This window comes from Podarcis filfolensis (genome assembly GCF_964270895.1).
Source record: "Podarcis filfolensis genome assembly, chromosome: 5".
Lineage (NCBI taxonomy): Eukaryota > Metazoa > Chordata > Lepidosauria > Squamata > Lacertidae > Podarcis > Podarcis filfolensis.
The window spans coordinates 92,893,080-92,915,552 of NC_139608.1; the positions used below are offsets into that span (position 1 = coordinate 92,893,080).

The window sequence follows — 22,473 nt, forward strand, 5'->3', positions numbered from 1 at the left end:
GCGAGGTGACGTAGTTTCCGGTGCGCCGCGCAGCTTCCTCCACGCTGCGCGCCGTTGGAGTTGCTGAGGCGATGGATGCGTCCGTGTGGCGGGTGCCGCCGCCGCCGCCGCCGCCTTTTCCTGACTGGGCCTCGCAAAGCCACTGGCTTCCTTCCCCTCCTCCTCCTCCTCCGGGGCCGTGGCCTCCTCCTTGGTCCCAGCCGCCAGGTGCGTCGCCCTTCGGCCGGCCTCGCACGTGCGGAACTCGCCGCCTCGGGACGGCCTTGGTCCGCTCGGGGCCGGGCCTTGCTAGTCGCGGCGCCCGAGTCCTCAGGGCTTCCCCGCCCGCCTCGTAGAAACTCCGCAGCGTAGCTCTGGATCAGCCAGGATTGCGGAGCGACGGAGCCCAAGTATAGAGCCGCAGTATTCACCGGATTCATTTCGTCCTTGGCAAATAGGAGATGGGTGGGTTGGTGTGTGTCCCTCCCCTAGGGCCGGATTTAGGTTTGAGGAGGCCCTAAGCTACTGGAGGTAATGGGGTCCTTTATATGTACAGCTGTGCTTTATCAACAACAAATTGTCGCTGGGTTTTTTGTTGAATTTATGGACCCAGTGGCGTAGCGTGGGTTGTCAGCACCCGGGGCAAGGCAAGTAATTTGCGCCCCCTAACCCGTGGATTTGCCCTAACCCCAGATATTGCGCCCGGTGCGGCCGGCCCCCCCTGCACCCCCCACGCTACGCCACTGTATGGACCTAATAGGTATCTAAAGCCATTTGCGCATGTTGCCATGGCACCAGTCCATGCTGCATGTAGGCACCCTATATATTGTTGTTGTTGTTTAGTCGTGTCCGCCTCTTCGTGACTCCATGGACCAGAGCACGCCAGGCACTCCTGTCTTCCACTGCCTCCCGCAGCTTGGTCCAACTCATGTTGGTAGCTTTGAGAACACTGTCCAACCACCTCGTCCTCTGTCATCCCCTTCTTCTTGTGCCCTCCATCTTTCCCAACATCAGGGTCTTTTCCAGGGAGTCTTCTCTTCTCATGAGGTGGCCAAAGTATTGGAGCCTCAGCTTCAGGATCTGTCCTTCCAGTGAGCACTCAGGGCTGATTTCCTTCAGAATGGAGAGGTTTGATCTTCTTGCAGTCCATGGGACTCTGTAGGCACCCTATATATAGAAATGAGCAAACCAGTGATATTTTAGGGAGTAGGCTAGCAAGTGGGTCCCATTACTTACATCATAGGAGCCTACGCAACACAAAACACTGTTTCTGTATGTCGGTTTTATTTTATTTGTTTTTTATCTTATATTTTGGAAATGTACATCCATTTTTTCCCTTTAAATTTTTTTGGGGCCCCCAAGAGAGTGGGGCCCTAAGCTATAGCTTGTTTAGCTTATATGTAAATCCGGCACTGCCCTCCCCCCCCACTTCTTCCTTCATCACTCCACCCCCGTATATTAGAAATTAAAAACTGAAAGAATAGAAGGGGTGTGTTTAAGCAAAAAGAGAGAGAGAGAAAGGCTGGCAGGCATGGCTGATGTGGGAAGGGAATCGAGGAAGAGTTGGGGGTGTTGCTTTGCTGTTGTTGTTTTTTGACACCTATCTTCCCCATTTGTGGGTATTCCATTCTTGTTTATGTAATGAGCATTGGAAGGCTGCTTTGGAAAGGTCTGGGATCTCCTCTCCCTCCCCCGCCCCATTATTTAGGAGGAACTGCTCCTAGAATTGTATTTCTACTGCCCCTCCCTCCCTCCCTCCCTCCCTCCCTTTTCTCACAGCCCCTCTTCCAAATAATCTACTTTTCCATCTCCATTCCAATGCAGAATAAAACCATTTCATTGAAACATTTAAATTAGCATCCACGTATAAAAAGCACAGTAAAGCCAAGCACATTGGACAGTTAGGAGTTAAAACAGCAATTTAAACAATTTGAAATCCGCAGGGCTGCTTTTCATTTTCTAATCTGATTGTACAGTTGGCAACTATTTTGCAGGGGTTTAGTTCCTGGCCCCCACATATCGGCGGAGTGCATATAAGTGCATCCCGCTCTGTTACGCACCTTTCATTATATTTTTGGTTACCTGTGTACACATGCATGATCACATGTCTTTTGAATGCTTATTAAACAGTCATTGCCTGTTTAAATTCTTCATACTTCATTTTCCAGTTAAATGAAACTCACCACATTGTTATACCATACGTTTTCTGCCAGTGATGATCCCATGTTTCTCTTGGGGTGCCAGATGCTGGTGTGGGAAGTAATTATGGGGCTTGGTTTCAGATCCATGTGATCAGACTTTTCATATATTAGCACTGGAGCATAAAGCGCAGACATGCCAAATTAGCTTGCTGGTTTTATCACTTGGTCATAGCAGAAGAATAAAAGTAAAAGGACCCCAGACCATTAGGTCCAGTCGTGGCTGACTCTGGGGTTGTGGCGCTCATCTCGCTTTATAGGCTGAGGGAGCCTGCATACAGCTTCCGGGTCATGTGGCCAGCATGACTAAGCCGCTTCTTGCGAACCAGAGCAGCGCATGGAAACGCTGTTTACCTTCCCACCGGAGTGGCACCTATTTATCTACTTGCACTTGGGTGTGCTTTCGAACTGCTAGGTTGGCAGGAGCAGGGACCGAGCAACGGGAGCTCACCCCATCGCGGGGATTCGAACCGCCGACCTTCTGATCGGCAAGTCCTAGCTCTGTGGTTTAACCTACAGCGCCACCCGCGTCCCTTGAGCAGAAGAATAACATTCAGCAAATGGCCTGGGATAGAAGAGTTGCCTAGGAAGAGGGATTATTCAGTCTGAGAACTGTACAGTGGTGCCTCGCAAGACGAAAAGAATCCGTTCCGCGAGTCTCTTCATCTTGCGGTTTTTTCGTCTTGCGAAGCAAGCCCATTAGCGGCTTAGCGAATTAGCGCTATTAGCGGCTTAGCGGATCAGCTGATAAGCGGCTTAGCGGATCAGCTGATAAGCGGCTTAGCGGATCAGCTGATAAGCGGCTTAGCGGATCAGCTGATAAGCGGCTTAGCGGATCAGCTGATAAGCGGCTTAGCGGATCAGCTGATAAGCGGCTTAGCGGCTTGGGAAAAAGGGGAGGGGGGAGGGAAAAAACCCCGCAGGAACTCGCAAGACATTTTCGTCTTGCGAAGCAAGCCCATAGGAAATTCGTCTTGCGAAGCACTTCCAAAACGGAAAACCCTTTCGTCTAGCGGGTTTTCCGTCTTGCGAGGCATTCGTCTTGCGGGGCACCACTGTAGCTCTGTGAGGGGCATAGGGAGTCTCCTAACAACTCTCAACCTGTTTAACAAACTATCGTCTCCAAGATTTTTGGGGGAAGCCATGATTGTTTTTAAAGTGGTATGATCCTGCTCTAAATGGGTAGTGCAGATGGGACCCTAGTCTGGCAGTTTTAACTATTTAGTTGTGTTTATATGTGATTTTACTTCATACACAAATTGCAGTGTCCTAATGGCTGATGCAAATAAATATCAGTAACTATTTTGATTTTTAATTAAAGGCAGAAATTTCCATTTTGATAGAGAATGGCAAATGGAACAAGCTGGAATGCCACGTGCTGGATCCTGCCAAGGCAGGAATGGCAGACAGAAGGTATTTCATTGTAAATGAGGGTTAATAAATTCTGATGTCAGCCTTTGTACATATTTGTTATTTCATATGTTTATTATTTATTAAGTTTATATAGCACTCTTCATCCGAAGATCACAGAGCAGCTTAGAGCATAAAAATACAAAATGAAAATTATTATTGTTATTATTAAGTAATGTATTGTAAGTAATGTATTAAGTATTGTTATTAAGTAACGTTATTACTTAATGTAATAACAAAAGCAAACAAGAAAAACAACAAACCCTGCTCCCACAAACACATTTAAAAGGCTGTGGATTGCTTAATCAGCCAGAGGCCTGATCATAGAGGATATGTAATGATGGCACAAGGTGAGCCTACCTGGGAGGAGCATTCTATAAATGGGGAGCTACCACAGAAAAGGCCTATTCTTGTGTTGCCACCCTCTGGACCTCTTGTGGAGGGGCCACATGAAGAAGGGCTTCAGATGATGATTGTGTGGTGCAGGTCACTTTATACGAGGAGAGGAGGTCTTTCAGTTATGGCTGTCCTGAACCATATGAGACTTTGTAGGTAAAAACCAACACTTTGAACCAGGCCCAGAAACTTAATAGGCAGCCTGTGTAGTTGGGCCAGGATTGGTTTTAACATGTTTGGACCACCTAGCCCTAGTGAGCAACCTGAATTCTGCACCACCTGAAGTTTCCAAACCGTCTTCAGAGGCAGCCCTTCGTTTAACCTGTCGTTGTATTCTAACCTAGAGGTTACGAGAGCATAGAAAACAGAAGTTAGATGTATTCAGACATGACAATAAATCATGGTTTATTAGAGGAACTAGTTGCATCACACCTTGGGCTCTTCCATCCCTTCTCTTCCTTTGGTATAACAATAAGGAGATTGCAATAAAAAATGGAAGTGAAAACTAAATTATAAAACAAATTGTAGAAGTATAAAACAGCACAAAGTTACAACCATAAACAAGTGTGAAAACAATTAAAAACTTCCATATATAAAAAGCAATCCTAATTCTGTTTCTAAAAATCACATTGATAAATACCGTGGTATCTCGGGTTACATACACTTCAGGTTACATACACTTCAGGTTACAGACTCCGCTAACCCAGAAATAGTGCTTCAGGTTAAGAACTTTGCTTCAGGATGAGAACAGAAATCGCGCTACGATGGCACGGCAGCAGCAGGAGGCCCCATTAGCTAAAGTGGTGCTTCAGGTTAAGAACAGTTTCAGGTTAAGTACGGACCTCCGGAACGAATTAAGTACTTAACCCGAGGTACCACTGTAGATGAAATAGTTCCATTATAAATGCAGAACAGAAAATTCAAATGGAAAATGTAAGCTGAGCTTTTTAAAAATTTAAATAATATCAAACAGCTCCACAGTAAACATCCACTGCATATTTGCGTATCCACTGCATACCCTAGTGGTATATGTGGCAAACTTGCTTGCCACATAAAACCCAAGTCAGTGCTATTCAGTCCACAGCTAACCTGAAATTTGAATCTGGGACATTTAATGCTCCATTATTTCAGTCACGTCACCGTCATTCTTTTTAGCTATAAAATTCTGTGAAACACAATACTTCATCCCAATTGTAAGCATTGTTCTGCAGTGGTTCCAGTCCTGCTTGGATGATCATTTCCAGAGGGTAATGTTTGGGGCATTTTTTTTTAAATGATATTTATTAAGATTTCAAAAAAAGTTACAAAAGTAATAAGAAAATAAAAAAAAAAACAAAAAATACAAAATACAGAAAAGAAAAAAAAACAATTAAAAATAAATCCATCTTTCCATGTCTTGCCTTTCATTTACTTGTTTCCCTGACCTCACACCTCCCTTTTTTGTATTCCATTTTGAATGGTTAATTCAGCAAATCCTTTCCCTCTTTGTTTTTATCTTAATTCTTTATCTTAACATATTATAACTTTATATTTTCATCTATTAACAATCCCTTTTTACATATTCCTTTTTAACATTGTTGCTAAAATCGCTTCATTTCATTCCGACATCATTTTAACATTCATTAATTTTACAATGTTTCTGTAGATGATCTTTAAATTTCTTCCAGTCTTCTTCCACCGACTCTTCTCCGTGGTCTCGGATTCTGCCAGTCATTTCTGCCAGTTCCATGTAGTCTATCACTTTCATCTGCCATTCTTCCAGGGTGGGTAGATCTTGTGTCTTCCAATATTTTGCAGTGAGTATTCTTGCTGCTGTTGTAGCGTACATAAAGAAAGTTCTATCCTTCTTTAACACCAATTGGCCGACCATGCCCAGGAGAAAGGCCTCTGGTTTCTTCAAGAAGGTATATTTAAATACCTTTTTCATTTCATTATATATCATCTCCCAGAAAGCCTTGATCCTTGGGCACGTCCACCAAAGGTGAAAGAATGTGCTTTCATTATCTGTACATTTCCGACATTTATTATCAGGCAAATGGTAGATTTTTGCAAGCTTGACTGGTGTCATGTACCACCTGTATATCATTTTCATAATATTCTCTCTTAAGGCATTACGTGCTGTGAACTTCATACCTGTGGTCCATAACTGTTCCCAGTCAGCAAACATAATGTTATGTCCAACATCTTGTGCCCATTTAATCATAGCAGATTTAACCGTTTCATCCTGAGTATTCCATTTCAACAGCAAGTTATACATTCTTGATAGTATCTTAGTTTTGGGGTCTAACAGTTCTGTTTCCAATTTTGATTTTTCCACCTGGAAGCCAATTTTTTTATCCAGATTGTAAGCCTCCCTTATTTGATAATAATGAAGCCAGTCTCGCACTTTATCTTTTAGTTTTGTTTGGGGCATGTTGTTCAGCCCCATGGGCCTTTCAATGTGGGATTCCTTGTGGTTCAGTCTTATCCCCCACACTGTTTAACATCTACATGAAAACATTGAGTGGAGGTCATCCAGAGTTCTGGAGTATGTTGTCAGCAAAATGTTAAAGACACACAGCTCTAGTTCCTCCAATGATAAGCCATGATTTATTGTCATGTCCGAATGCAGTGTCTGTGAGATTAAATGCAGTTTTTAGGTAGGCTCTGCAAATTGACTGACTAGCAATTGGATCTGGCAGATTTAGCACCTGTATCTGATACAATATTTTGTATAAGTGGAATGGCTCCTGACAATTACTGTGTTGGTCAGGATAAATATAATTGTAAGTGATTATAGTTAATGTTTCCCTGCTCTGTTTGCAGAATAGGAAGCGAAAAGAACCAGTTTATACTCATTATTGTGATACATGTGATCGTGGCTTTAAAAACAAGGAGAAATATGAAGAACATGTCTCTCAGCACAGGCAGGTATGTTTTAATAGTTGGGTAGATTTCTCTCTCTTTTGGTTGGCAATTAATTAATAGCATGATTTCTTGAGTTCATTAGTTACCTAGCTTAGCACTTCTTCAGTTATGCTATCATGGCATCATGGAATACTGACATGGATTGTCTCATGCAGCTAGGATTGTCTCTCATCCAACTGCATGCAATGTCAAAATTTCCTAGGTGTAAATCATTCAAATTGTATCGGCCTGGGAATACCCCTGTCTGTAACCGTGGAAAGTGAAGACAGTGCTAAACTACTTAGTGGCCTGGCTTAATATAAAGCTGCTGTCTGTGTTCCTGAAAGGGTTTAAAAGTGGAAGGAACTTTCAGGTTTCTCTGAAATATACTAAAATTATTCTAATACTCAGTTGCTAGTTATATGGTTGCAAGGTATCATTTGAAAATCTAGAGGGAACACTAGGGTTCAGTTTATTCTAAAATAGTCAGAACTCAGAATAAATGTCTTCCTCTGTGTTGCATAGCCTTAATCAGGTCTAGGGTAAAGCAGCTGTGACCCTCGCAGGGGCAATAAAGGCCTTTGGTGAAATAAGAAGCAATAGGCCACTGGCATCACCAGCTAAGGAAGCAGATAAGGTAAAGGCAGAGGAAGAAAAATAAAAGTGAGAAGAGAACAAAAAGCAGGAGGTTCAGCCGCAACTGCAGCTTGTCGTTATTGTTGATCCCTTTGCTAATTGGGCATGCAAACACAACCCAGTTCTAAAAGTGGTCGCTACTTTTCTTTCTTTCAGTGTACAGAAGATGGCTGCACTTTTAGTGCACATGAAAAATTGGTTCAGATTCACTGGAAAAATGTAGGTATTTCCCTAGTTCAGCTTGAAATCTGATTTTAAATGAATTGTAGAATCGCTGAACTGCAAGGAAAAGGAAACTACCGTATTTTTCGCTCTATAGGACACACTTTTCCCCCTCCAAAAATGAAGGGGAAATGTGTGTGCATCCTATGGAGCGAATGCAGGCTCCTTGGCTTCAGCGATAGCAACGTGAAGCCTCCGAAGCGCAGAGGGAGAGCTCCCCCCGCGCTCTGGAGGCTTCGCGTTGCTTTCGCTGAAGCTGCCTGAAGCCCCCGGAGTGCAGGGAACTCCCGCTGCGCTCTGGGGGCTTCAGGCAGCAATCCGCAAGCCTTCGGAGCGCAGCAGGAGTTCCTGCCGCTCTCTGAAGGCTTGCGGATAGCCGCCTGAAGCCTGGAGAGCGAGAGGGGTCGGTGCACACCGATCCCTCTTGCTCTCCAGGCTTCGCTTCGCTGGAGAGGCGCTGCACAGTTTTCTCTCTCTGCGCAGCGCCCCTTTAGTGAAGCAGGAGGAGAAATGGAAAGGGCTCCGTTTCTCCTGCTGCTTCGCTGAAGGGGCACTGAGCAGAGAGGGGGAGAATTCCCCCCCCCCGTTCTCCCCCTCCTATGGTCCGGTGCGTCCTATAGAGCGAAAAATACGGTATTCTTTACCGTTTTGAACTGTAAAATCAATGCTGCTTTGTTAAATTAGACATTTGTGGTGACATTAAATTAGACATTCTTTATGCCAATTGGAATGACCCTCCCATCTACAATTTTCACTCTTAGATCAGCTGGTTGGTCTTGTTTGTTCTTAGTAATGCTGTTTTTCAGGGGTTGTGCTGTTGAATTTGGGTTTATTTTCGTCACTGTCAGTCCCCTTTTTCTGTTTAGTCTTTCACTAAAAACATAGTTTTTAAAAGACGATAAACACCCGTAATTCACGATGTTTTTCCCCCCTCCCCGCTCCGCAGATGCATTCTCCTGGTGCCAAACAAATCAAGTTAGATACTCCGGATGAAATTGCTAAATGGAGGGAGGATAGAAGAAAGTGAGTAGATGTTTAATTTGCGTGGCTCCAGATGAGACTGAAAATGATTCCCCTCCAAAGAAAAATCTTATTTACAACTTTCTCTTATTCCTCCCCTTCCCCTTCTTTGTCATGGCTGCTGCTGAGCACTGCTCTGTTCTTCCATCTTAGTTTAGAACGTATTATTGACTCCATCCATTTGATAGTGAGCTATAAAGCTCTGCAAGGCATAACAGAGCTGTGTTCCTTCCTCTCTTGGCTTGGTTGTGCAGGCATCTTTCGAGGTTAGATATGGGAGGCCTGTGCCCACTCCTGTACTGCTGTCTACCTTTCCCAAATTTCTTGACTTCCTCAAGGGGCTCTCTTATAACCCGTGTGAATCCCTCCACACACATTTGCTATGTTTACAGTAGGACTGACTCAAGCTCTCTATATATTTTATTTCATAGCACAGATCCTGTTATGCCCCATGGAGGACCTTAAGGTCCATATGTAGCAACACCCTAGAGGTCCCGGGCCCTAAGGAAGTTAGATTAGCCTCAAACAGAGCCAGGGCCTTTTCAACACTGGTGGAACGCTCTGTCTCATGAGACCAGGGCCCTGCGGGATCTGATCTCTTTCCGCAGGGCCTGTAAGACAGAGTTGTTCCGCCTGGCCTTTGGCTTAGAATCAGTTTGATTCCCTCCCCCTCTTTCTTTTTCCTTTCTCCTCCTATGAAGAGATTGCACCCTAATGTTTTAATGTTGTATCTTAATCTTTTAAATTGTATTTTAATCAACTTGGTTTTTTTTATTGGTTGTTAGCTGCCCTGAGCCCGGTCTTGGCTGGGGAGGGCAGGGTAAAAATAAAAATTTATTATTATTATTATTATTATTATTATTATTATTATTATTATCCCAAAGTGATGTAGAATAACAAATTAAAAATTGTAGGAGCAAGTCTGGGAGTAAGCTGTTTGTTACCTCTATTTATTTGATCAGAGGATAATTTCCCAAAGGAAATAAAATATTTAAATATTAACTAATTAATTGAGGGAGGAACTGCATGGGCATGCATGTGGGGGGGGGGGACAGCTCCCACCTGAAAGGGAATGGTTATTCAATGCTTGGTTGTCGCAGAGAGAGACAAATAAAGTGACTTGAAGGTGAGGCAGTAGGCAAATGTGATCAGTATTAAAAGTAGTGCTTTTTTTAGTGTTCTTGGGAATCTGAATGTATCAAGGGCATCGATGGAGATCCTACCTGGTGAACCCACAGTGAGAGCTATTCCATTTCGGCCACGCAAAAACTTGCTAGTAAAGTGGCTTGCGTGCTCGTTTTTTGTGAAAACTCTTCGGGTATTAAAACAACGCCATCTTTATTGCCAAGTTCCCCACAATTCACACATCATGAATAGTTTTCAGGTTAGGAGTTTTGAGAACTCTATAGGCTCTTAACTAAGAGGCAACCAATCAGTGTAGCTCAGATAACCAAAAAAATGTAGGGAGCACCGACTGAATTGGCTGTTATAACTTCAGGTAGCAAAGGCAGCTAGAAATGTGTGAATGGGTCACTAAGATCCCTTACTAGCATACCTCGTGCAGCCAGTCTTGGGGAGCAAAGGGAGCAACCTCTTCCACCTACTCATCATTGCAGATTTCTATGGAGATACACTAGAGTGAAAAATAGTTTGGGGAAAAGTATTGGGTTCAGAAACCCAACAAGCAAGATGATAAGCTATGCAGAAGCAACCTATCCATACTATATCAGTTTAGGGTCAGAAAATTAGTGCTGAAATCAGCACACGGGTGGCACATACCCTGTTGAAAAGGTACTACATAATGATGACATGCCGCAAAAATGCTAAAGGGAGTGTAGGGCAAGGGAAACTTTTTTTGCGATTTATGGTGTCCTGGTGTGCATGAATTCTGGCTGGATTTGCATGGAATTATTTCAGAAGCAAGGGATTGTACCAGAATATTGCTGTCCATTGTGGATTCTAAACAAATTCCTCCAGAAGAAAATTAGCTTCAAGGATGCTAGCAATAGTCTGTGGCTAAGCACAGGAAAGCAAGGGTGGGCTACTCCATACAGGACTGTGAAATATAGTGTAAGGTAAAGGTAAAGGACCCCTGACCATTAGGTCCAGTCATGACCGACTCGGGTTGCGGCGCTCATCTCGCTTTACTGGCCGAGGGAGCCGGCGTTTGTCCGCAGACAGCTTCCGGGTCATGTGGCCAGCATGACTAAGCCGCTTCTGGCGAACCAGAGCAGCACACAGAAACGCCGTTTACCTTCCCGCTGGAGCGGTACCTATTTATCTACTTGCACTTGACGTGCTTTCGAACTGCTAGGTTGGCAGGAGCTGGGACTGAGCAATGGGAGCTCACCCCGTCGCGGGGATCTGAACCGCCGACCTTCTGATAGGCAAGTCCTAGGCTCTGTGGTTTAACCCACAGCGCCACCAAGTGTGGGCTACTCCATACAGGAATGTGAAATATAGTGTACCATAGGCATATAACTAGAAGACTAACAACAGAAGATAGTGTCATAAAATTTTGGTGTTCCTGTATATCTTTCATATGTTACAGGTCTCTGCAGGGAGAGCAGGTGCTGTGATTCTCCAGCTGTTTGACTTTGCCCTTTTACCCAGCGGGGTATAAATAATAAAATTATTTTTATTATTATTACTTTGAGGCGCACTCCTTTGCCTTTCGAGATAGATGGATGCTGACAACCAAATTAAGGTGTGCAAGTGAATGGATCAGCAGTTATACTGAGAAATATTTGCTGTATCGCATGTGATGCATGTGGTTTTCTACAACGGGTTGAGAACAAGGAATGTCATTGTATTTATTGTAAAAAGAATTGCAGTAAAATTATATGTAAAATAACAACCGCAGAACAACATATGATGCAGGTGCTACAAAACCCCGCTTTGGCCACAGGCAGGGAGACAACCCAGGCCTTACAACAGTTGAAAACAGCAGCTAGCCAGTCCCAGCTTTCTCCAGGCAGGAGAAAGGGGTGCCTGTGGCAGTAATAGCATATCTGTTGTCCTGGAGTCTTATGGATGTCAGGGGCTGGAGGAGTCTCACTCCCATTCTTCCGCTCCCTAGTTGATGGCCTAGGCTAGGAACACACCAGCCTTTAGCCATGGAAGACAAGTGATTTGCCTGCCAGCCCACAGTGTTGAAAGCACTGGATCTTCCCAGCCCCCAGTTCTTGCTAGGAATGTTGCGATTAAGGCTTGCAAAACACTTCAGTGCCATAGATGTATTAATAAGACTTCATATGTACGTTGCTCTAGAAATTTTCCTACTTTGGCAAATATTGAAAAGAAGAAAGCAATGGAGGTGGAAAAGGAGCAAAGAGGAGGAATACTGAAAACACTTCAGTTTGGGTAAGTGTGTGTGTGTGTGTGTGTGTGTGTGTGTGTGTGTGTGTATCTGTATATATATATCTATATGTTGTTGGTACCATCAAAGATGGACTCTTTCTCTTTCCTTATCATTTATTAAAGATTAATTCATTTTCTCTAATATGTTCAGATGAGATTTCCAGAAAGTCTGCACCCAGGAATTAGTCCAGTCTCAGCCTGGTACATATCTAATTATATTGAGCACTTTCAATCCATTCTCTGGTCTAGATGTGTGCAGTGACCAAGCTTGCCTAAGCGTGGGATTAGCCATCGCCACCGGCATTTGTGCAAGTGCTAAGTTTATACCAGCAGACCTATAAAATTAGGCTTCTACTGATTTTATCACAAGGCATAGCAGCTTATCTTTCCTTCCCTCCTCGTTCCTCGGCAGTTGTTAGTAGCAGCTCCCACATGCATGTCACTCCATCTTTCTCACATGGTTCTTCTGCAGATACAACCTTCACGTTCCAGTCACTTGCTCAGCCCTTCTGACACACATTTCAATTTTCATTCTACAACCTCTCTGACAGTATGGTAGCCATCTTCAAATACCTGAAGGGCTGTCCCATGAAAGATGGAGCAAGCTTGTTTTCTGCTGCTCTAGAGCATGGGTAGGCAAACTAAGGCCCGGGGGGGCCGGATCCGGCCCAATTGCCTTCTAAATCCGGCCCACGGATGGTCCAGGAATCAGCGTGTTTTTACATGAGTAGAATGTGCACTTATATTTAAAATGCATCTGTGGGTTATTTGTGGGGCATAGAAATTCGTTCATTTTTTCTTTTTCAAAATATAGTCCGCCCCCCCCCCACAAGGTCTGAGGGACAGTGGACCGGCCCCCTGCTGAAAAAGGTTGCTGACCCCTGCTCTAGAGAGTGGGAACTGAACCAGTAGATCCAAATTGCAAGAAAGAGATCCACGGATGAAGGTAGTGCATAAATAAATAAGAAAAGGAGATTTCGCCTAAATTTTAGGAAGAATCGTCTTGAATGGATTCCCTCAGAAGCTGTTGGGCTTTCCTTCCTTGGAGGTGTCTTACACAGGATGGATGGTCGTCTGTGAGGGATTCTTTAGTTGTGATTCCTGCTGTATGAGTTTTGAGATCCTTTCCAACTCTACAATTCTATAACAGCAAGGCACTTGGTCCAGATTGTAAACAAGACTGGGGGAAAGCTATCCTGATTCTCTCGATACCCAACACAGTGTTTCCCAAACTTTTGATACCTAGGTAATGCTGAGGTACAAATGAATGATTTGGGAATTTATATATATAAGAATATATGCGGGGAGCAGCATCTGTGTCATGGCTGAGACAGGAAATGACCTGGAACAAACATTTATGCATTTTTCTCTTCCAGCAAGATGAAAGGAATGTGGAAACCTCCTCAAGCTGTGGCTTCTAGGCAACGAGGAAAAGTAAGAAGGCAGACAAATGGCTGCTGGAACAAATCTAATCATCCCTTGAAGGCTCCTGCTGCAGCTGTGACTGGTCCAAATAACCATGGAACTGAGAAGGAAATTGGAAAAGAACTTTCTGGAGAAGCAGATGCCTCTATGAGAGATGTAGATCCCCTGAGCATTCTGGCCAAAAACGATCCTGGTGAGGCCTTCCCCTGAGTTTTGTTTCTTCACATAATTAAGTGTTCAACAGAAAGCAGTAAGAGAACTGCCCTTAGACAAATGTGGGTGAGTGGGTTGTGGAGGTAGAAGTGACTCCACGTTCCCCCAAAACCTGCCAAGTGAATACCGTATTTTTTGCTCTATAAGACCCACTTTTTCCCTCCTAAAAAGTAAGGGGAAATGTGTGTGCGTCTTATGGAGCGAATGCAGGCTGCGCAGCTATCCCAGAAGCCAGAACAGCAAGAGGGATTGCTGCTTTCACTGCGCAGCGATCCCTCTTGCTGTTCCGGCTTCTGAGATTGAGATTTTTTTTTTCTTGTTTTCCTCCTCCAAAAATTAGGTGCGTCTTGTGGTCTGGTGCGTCTTACAGAACGAAAAATACGGTAACTTGTTTTTGTTGAGGGACTTCACTAAGCAGAAGTCAAGCCCAGTTTCCCTCAGCCAGCATAAGGCCCCTGCTGCCCCCCTCAGGGTTGGGATTGGTCAAATTGGTTGGAATCGGTCAAATTAGTGAGTTGGCCCTGGTGCTACTGATGATCATGGAGAGATAAATAAGGTTTATTTACATACCCCCCTTTCTGCAATAACTGCACTCAGTGGGTTTACCCAATCCACTGGTTCCCCAAAACTGCTCCGAGCAGGATTCTGGAGCAGTTGTCACCACTTGTGAAGTTTTTAGGGTTGATATTAGCCTCCTTCAACTTGCCAGTTACCTGGCCACTAGCCAGGAGGATCCTGAAGAGGTTTATAGTAAGTTCTGTTTTATCTGCTCATCTAAAGCACACAGGAAGAAGAGGGGGCCATGCAGGCCCATAAAGGAGGCTAGACTGGTTCATCTCTGACTCTGGATGCAGAAAAGCCCTAACTTTGTCAGAGACCACTAGAGGGTGGCTTCATGGGCCGGATTGGGGCCTCAGATTTGCATCTGGTTGCTCATGCAACCAGAGTAAAGGTAAAGGGCGTTTCCGTGCACTGCTCTTGTTCGCCAGAAGCGGCTTAGTCATGCTGGCCACATGACCCGGAAGCTGTACGCCGGCTCCCTCGGCCAATAAAGCGAGATGAGCGCCGCAACCCCAGAGTCAGCCAGGACTGGACCTAATGGTCAGGGGTCTCTTTACCTTTAATTGTTCAAATATTTTTGTCTCACAATTGAAGAGGAGTATTTTACCATTTAGTTACTCTTTATCAGAGTGTGATTTATTGCTGGAAAAAACTAGGTATATATGAGGTGCTGACAGCACACAGGTTTGCTCATCCCCAGCACTACTGAAAACTTCTGCAGCCAAAACTATGCAGAGCATTACAGTCGGTCATCTGCTTGCATTGAATAAATGTCTTTAATTTGCATGTTTAATTTAGAAGTGGCTGTATCAAGTTTTTCAGAACCCTTTATTGCTGTAGTGTAGATGGGTACACATCCATGAATAGGGCAGAAAGTTTCTGTGGTGGGTGTGAAGGAGTGGCTATACGGGGCACAGAGGGTCAGCTTGCTGAAGCCTGGAGCTAATTGTAGGCCCTGCTGACCGATAATGATGCGTTTTTTCTGCCTTCTTCCAGATTCCGACAAAGAGGGGTGCACTGAAAAAAATGCAGCTTTGGCGATGACTGTTGTTCCAAAGCAGGTGACCTCGGCTCTGAGCTCACTAGTGGCCAACTATGGCAGCATGTCGGAAAGTGAGAGTGAACAAGAGGGTAAGCTGTTTAATTTAAGCTAAGCTGAACTATGTATGTACAGTTAGCAGTAAAGGTGCAGTTATGGAATATGTGGCTCGTTAGTGATGCCCTGCTACTTATAGGGCTGGTAGGTGACCAAATGAGCAGAGGCTATTGCATTAATGCTCTAAATCAGGGTTTCCCAAACTTGGGTCTCCAGCTGATTTTGGACCACAACTCCCATCATCCCTAGCTAGCAGGACCAGTGGTCGAGGATTATGGGAGTTGTATTCCAAAAGCAGCTGGAGACCCAAGTTTGGGAAACCCTTTTCTAAATCATAATTGTGTTTCGGTTTAAGTGATACAGACATACTATTTGTGCACAGTGCTCTTAACATTCAGTATCATTTCTTAAGTAATTTCAGTTTGAATCTGTCTTGTGCAGTAATCAGTTGCCTGACCCAATCAGTGCTTTCAGCACAACTTATTTTACCGCTTGTTCTTTTTTAAAAATAGAACCAATCAAGACCGCAGCAAAAGTATTTCATGAAAACAAGACATCTCTCAGAAGTGTCCCTCCATCTTCAAGCATCTCCCAGAGCTTTAAAGACACAGGCCATAAAGAAGCTGCTAATTATGTAGACACAGCATCGGGGAGGCCGGATTCACATGCAGTACATTCCAGGAGTCTGAACAGACAGAGGAAATCACTTTCTGAATTACCACGCCGTCATCCAACCCTGCTGGAAATGGTAAACTGCCCTTCCAGTATTTTCTACTTAGTAAATAGAATATTGTGTGTTCATGATTGTAGGCTGGTGCTGCAAGAGGTTAGGTAGCTTTGTCAGGTACTGCAGGCTTAAAAGGTAACAGTAAAAGTAAAGGGACCCCTGACCATTAGGTCCAGTCATGACCGGTTCTGGGGATGCAGCACTCATCTCTCCTTATTGGCCAAGGTCATGTGGCCAGCATGACTAAGCCGCTTATGGCAAGCCAGAGCAACGCACAGAAACGCCGTTTACCTTCCCGCCGGAGCGGTACCTATTTATCTACTTGCACTTTGACGTGCTTTCGAACTGCTAGGTTGGCAGGACCTGGGACCGAGCAATGGGAGCTCACCCCGTCGCGGAGAATCGAACCGCCGACCTTCTGATTGGCAAGCCCAAGGCTCTGTGGTTTAACCCACAGCGCCACCCGCGTCCCGACTGCAGGCTTAGTCGAGGCAAAATAAAGTGCTGCTTGATCACCTGCTATGTTTGTTCCAAAACAGAGAAGAAGAATTGCATGGAGATCTTCTCTTCTGCTGGCAATGCCAAACCAGCTTTCCAATACCTTCTATCCAGCATATCCTAAATCCATCTAAACTTAATATGTGAGAAAAAAGTGGCTTGCCATTAAATGAGAAGTGCAGTTAGGCTATCTAAGAGATGGAATAAGACAATTGAATTAATACTGAAGGAAGAAGCAGACAGGTCACTGGGTTAGTCTATTGCATCAAAAACAAAGAGTCCTGTAACCCTTTAAAGACAAATAAATAAAAAACATCAGCTTGTTATAATGTTTCCGGAAATACTGCTTTAAGCATAGATTCATCATTTGTAGGGTCCTTGGATGTGAGGACATGGGTACATAGTGTATTTATTCCCATTGTGTTCTCTGTCAGTCGCAACCATGTGTCCATGGTGAGTTCCGTACTAATTCTGGCCACACAGTTTATCCCCTTTAGTTAAGCGTTAGCTGACTAAAACCATCTCCACTTGTTACAGGAGAGTGAGAAAACAATGGTATGAGTTGTTAACTGTCAGATTCAGTAGTAGTTGATGAATGTTCTTTCATTGTGAAATTATTTTTTTTAATTTAAGATTTTATTGACTTATACAAAAAAAAGTACAATTAGGGGATGTATATCTAAGAATATTTGTTTTGTCACTTTATAGCACTCAGTTACTATTAACAGATGAATAAGATCAATAGAATATTATTATTTTTCTAAATCAGTTATGAGGTCCACATTTCATTCATTGTTACAGGCAAAGAACTTTGCAAATCATTTGCAGTAACATCAGGGATAAATTCCTGGTGTAGGAATGTTCTGGGTTATGTGTTATTTTCTCAGTGCTCCAGATTCCAGGTATTATTGTACCTAAAAGGAAATTGTAAATCATAATTGCAGCATCATTTGAATAGCAGTCTCAATAATCCTAGCCATCTCCTAATATACCTCAGTCCAAAAATTTTGAACAAATGGACACTCCCGCCATAAATGGATGTATGTCACCCTGGCACCAAATCTGTAACAGCAATCGAATGCCAACCCTGAAGTCATGTGAGATAATTGTACCGGTGTGCAGTGTTGCCTGTGTAATATCTTCACATAGGTAAACACCAGTTTGTATGGTTTAGATAGAAGACCGTAAGTTTTTCCATTAATTTCATTCGTATCAATGCCTATATCACACTCCCATAGAGTTTTAAGGCCTGCAATAACTCAATTATATCATTGTGGTATTATCTGAATACTGGTTTCTGTATTTCAGAAAGGTTCAGCAGCTGGCTTCAATAATAAAAAGTTATATACTAGTTAAGCAGGCTATGGCAAAAAAAGAAAACACTGAAGCTGAAAGCATCTCTCTCCTTTTCTGTACACCCTGTGTCCAATGCTTGAGCACCGCACCTCTTTTTCTGTAAGGAGGGTTGCCTTCTCAGTGTTTTTTCTGCTCAGTGTTTTTCTTTGGTTTCTTCGCAGTGTTTTTATTGGTTTGTACAGGGTGGGGTGTATTCTGAGCATTGGCAGTTTTTATTCTGTGTATTTATTGCGTCTATATTTCACCTTTTCCTCCAAGATGCTCAAAGGGTGCACATGGTTATCCAATTCCCTGTTTTATTCTCACAACAACCTCACAACAGCTAGGTAGATTAGGCTAAGAGATGGTGACTGACCCAGGATCACCCAGTGAACTTCATGGTTGGGTAGGGATTAGAACTCTGGTCTCCCAGGTCATAATCCAGCACTCTAACCACTTCATCGGGGTAGGCAACCTAAGGCCCGGGAGCCGGATGCGGCCCAAAGGCCTTCTCAGTCTGGCTCGCGGACGGTCCGGGAATCAGCATGTTTTTACATGAGTAGAATGTGTCCTTTTATTTAAAATGTATCTCTGGGTTATTTGTGGGGCCTACCTGGTGTTTTTACATGAGTAGAATGTGTGCTTTTATTTAAAATGCATCTCTGGGTTATTTGTGGGGCATAGGAATTTGTTCATTATTTTTTTTTTTCAAAATATAGTCCGGCCCCCCACAAGGTCTGAGGGACAGTGGACCGGCCCACAGCTGAAAAAGGTTGCTGACCCCTGGACTACACCACACCTCATATTACACGGTGCCCATCACATTTCCTTAGCTTTCATGTGTACCTCTGAGTGGGATGGAGGTGGTGCTGTGGTCTAAACCACTGAGCTTCTTGGGCTTGCTGGTCAGAAGGTCAGAGGTTTGAATCCCCATAATTGGGTGAGCTCCCGTTGCTCTGTCCTAGCAGTTCAAAAGCATACCAGTTCAAGTAGATAAATAGGTAATGCTGTGGTGGGAAGGTAAACAGTGTTTCCGTGCGCTCTGGTTTCAGTCACGGTGTTCCGTTGCGCCAGAAGCAGTTTAGTCCTGCTGGCCACATGACCCGGAAAGCTGTCTGTGGACAAATGGCACCTCCCCCGGCCTGAAAGCAAGATGAGCGCCACAACCCCATAGTCGCCTTTGACTGGACTTAACCATCCAGGAGTCCTTTACCTTAACCTCTGAGCCCAAAAAGTTTGGGGGCCCCTCACATATCCTAAAATAGAAAGATGCCTTCTATGGCTGAGATGGTTCAGTTGGTAGAGCATAAGACTCTTAAACTCAAGGTCATGGGTACAAGTGCATTGGGAAAAGATTCCTGCATTGCAGGGGGTTTGACTAGATGACCCTTGTGGTCCCATCCAGCTCTGCAATTCTATTATATCCATTTTTATAAGTTTACTTGTGTTTGGGCTAAGGAAAACCAGCTATAGGGCCTGCTTCAGTGTCTGGCCTGCAGTGGGTGCAGAAGTGAGAATATTTGCCACGTTAGTTATTCCCCAGTTTCAGTTTGGACCTTTCAGTGGCTGCATAGCAAATAAATATTTTAAATAAATACATGTCCCTCATCATGGGGTGACTTCCTTAGGAGGATGCTATCTTACTGGGATGGTTCTTGAGCTCCAAAAGTCATGCCATGGTTCTCCTTCCACGAGCATTAGTTTTATAATATTTTCGCAAGCAGGCAGATTATTTCTCTAGTTCATCACAGTTTCATAGTTGAGTCTCAAGTCCTACAATAAATTTGGGGGGGGGCATCCGATCAGAGTGATTAATCCATAGTCCCAATTTTTATAAAATGTCTGTGGTATATATTTCTGCCTGGTTTTTAGCAGAGACAAGAAACCAAATATATATTGGAAACCCATTTGCTGATTACTCCATAATTGTATCGCTGTGTAAGCAGTTCTGTTTGCATAGAATGTTTGTAGGAATATGCCTCATTCTGTCTTTCTCCTTCTAGCTATTAGCAAAGGACATACGGCATGAAAGGAATGTGATTCTGCAGTGCATTCGCTATATTCTCCAAAATGATATCTTTGGACTCTACTCACAGACTGATTCGAGAGCGTGCATGGAGACCGGACAGACTTCTCAAGATACGAAAGGCAGACAAACTGAATCTAACAGCTCTCATAGTTTTGACAATAAATTAGCAGAGCAGAATGAATTACTTGTAGGTCAAAGTAAGGAGGCATCTGTATCCTGCACAGCACAAACTTATGCTGTTGACGAGGAGATTTGGGAAACCACAGAAATACACTGTAAAGAAAACGAACTTGATAGTTCTGCATAACCAGACCTATTTTGGGATTCTTTCTGAAAGTCAGCAAATTATATAGGAGCTCAAAATATTTTGACAGAACTAAATGTAAACCCTACATCGACATCCATCCTGTTACTATTTTGATCTTGTAGATTTTTTCCCCTTGAGGGTTTTATTTTTATGCCTGAGGAGTTTAAATGGACATTAACCACATTAAATCAATATTCATGTGATTTCTATTATAGACATGACAGCAACATTCATTGTTGTTGGCCTATGGTCTCAGGCACTTTTCTCCCTCCCCAAAGTGTAACAGCCGTGGAGACAGATTGTGGGAAGGGAAGGCAGGAAGAGGGTTTGGCTTTCCTCCCCTCTGTGCTCTTTCGATGTTAATATTAGACATGCCCCCATCTCATCCTCCCATTTCATACATGAATGTGATACTCATGAAATGTGGCTGCCACTATTGTGCCCAATGTGGCCCCTAGAGTATCTTAATTTCTGAAATATCAGAAAGATGGAACATTAAAAATTAGCCTTGCAAATATTTATCCAATCTTAACACTAGTTTTGTTGTCTTGAGCAGCAGGCTGAAGGACACCTTATCTCCCTACCTGCCTTTGACCAATTTGGATTGTTTTATTTTTATTACGGTTGTCCCCAGCAATGTGGTACAATTTGAAAAAGCTTTATATTTTTAATTATTAGTGGAGCAATATGCACCAAGTTGCTTGGATTAAAAGTATGTTTTTTACAAAAATATGTACTGTATTCCTTCCCACACTCCCACTTTTGTCCTACAAATGTAATACATTAACTCTTAATAAACTGTTGGTGCAGAAATTGATCACTTGGTATTGAAAAAGCAGACACTTTATTTTGGATTTTAAATAATACATTGAAATTGTGTGCAATTGCAGTGACTCACTGTCTATTTGTCCTAGTTTGATTTGGAAATTTGGTTTTCAGTCCGGTTAAGGCGGTCCATGATACAGTAGAGCCACTACGAGGGGTTGGGATGGCATAGTGAAAAACGCTGGATTATTTTTGACATGTGAATTAATGTGGAAGAAAGGTGTACACTCAAAAAGAAGTGGAAGTAATTCTCCATTGCACTGCAAAATTAGTCTAAAAGTAGCAGGAATAAACTTAGAAGACTAGCAGGCCAAAGGTCTGCTGAAATAAAATGACTAGCCCACAAACATGCATTTCTCATTCACACATCCTCGTGGGTGCCAAAAAGATTTTCTGGCCCCAGCACACTGCTTGTGAATTTGACCTCCTGACACACAAAGAAAAGATCTGTAGAAAAGTTACATATGTTTTGTGGCATATGCATATTTGTGTCCAGGTGGGAATGGAGGGTGCAAAAATAAATCAGGGACTGCACATGTAATAAAATGTCTGCAGACAATGTGAACCAGTGAAGTTTTTTGCATAATTGAATTTACATACTAGAAAAGGCTTAACCTGTTGAATTTCTACCATATAGCTGTTAAAGAGACAAGAACCCAGTTTCCCCCCAATACCAACACTAAACCAAAGACTAGGCTACTGCCCTGTGTACCCACTTACCTGGGAGTAAGCACTATTAAATACAAAGAAACGTATGAGTAGACATGTATACCATGGTACTAAGAGGTACAATGAATTTTAAACGAGTTGCTTTAGGTCCTACACAGCAGATTTGCTTAAGCCTCTTGGAAAGTTTTCACCATTTGCATTTAGCATCCACCCACATTTATTGTGGAATAGTGTTTGAAGAAAATAACTGATCTCAAATGAACCCACCACAAGAAAAATGCATCCTGGTTGCTGGGGGAAAGGGGAAATCTACAGAGAAGATTAGGTCTGGCAACAGGAAATGTGCATTAAAGGAAAAAGGAAAACACCAGCTCTTTAGGACCCCAGGGCTTCCAGTGGTCTGGAATCCAAGAACTCAAATCTGTCACAGTTAGGACTTCATTCACTGGCTGGTGGGAGCAACCAGGCTGGTTCATTTCACAGAAATCACTTGGAAGGCTACCTGCACATTTTGCTTCATAATGTTCTTCCTAGAAGAGCTCAAGACTTTAAAGGATTTTTTAACGAAATCTCAAGTCTGGGACCCTGCCTGGTGATAGAATTCTTCCTATTATGTTTGACATCATGGTTGGCGTCACAGTACTGTACTCATTGATTTCCAGCTATATACAGGATAATAAG

The 22,473-nt window shown here is 43.3% G+C and overlaps 1 protein-coding gene across 2 annotated transcripts; it reads left to right on the forward strand.

Moving 5' to 3' along the window:
- The first annotated feature begins 2 nt into the window (after positions 1-2).
- Positions 3-21,115, forward strand: NUFIP1 (nuclear FMR1 interacting protein 1). 2 transcript variants are annotated; one of them, XM_083615813.1, is made up of 10 exons: positions 3-207; positions 3,499-3,590; positions 6,789-6,893; positions 7,662-7,724; positions 8,674-8,750; positions 12,018-12,110; positions 13,484-13,725; positions 15,303-15,437; positions 15,915-16,150; positions 19,966-21,115. In XM_083615813.1, exons 1-10 carry the CDS (start codon positions 72-74, stop codon positions 20,296-20,298), a joined length of 1,512 nt encoding a protein of 503 aa, XP_083471939.1. In that variant the 5' UTR covers positions 3-71; the 3' UTR covers positions 20,299-21,115. The 2 variants fall into 2 exon arrangements, with proteins under 2 accessions (XP_083471939.1, XP_083471940.1); XM_083615814.1 differs by having other exon boundaries at positions 44-207; positions 3,521-3,590.
- Positions 21,116-22,473: the final 1,358 nt, after the last annotated feature.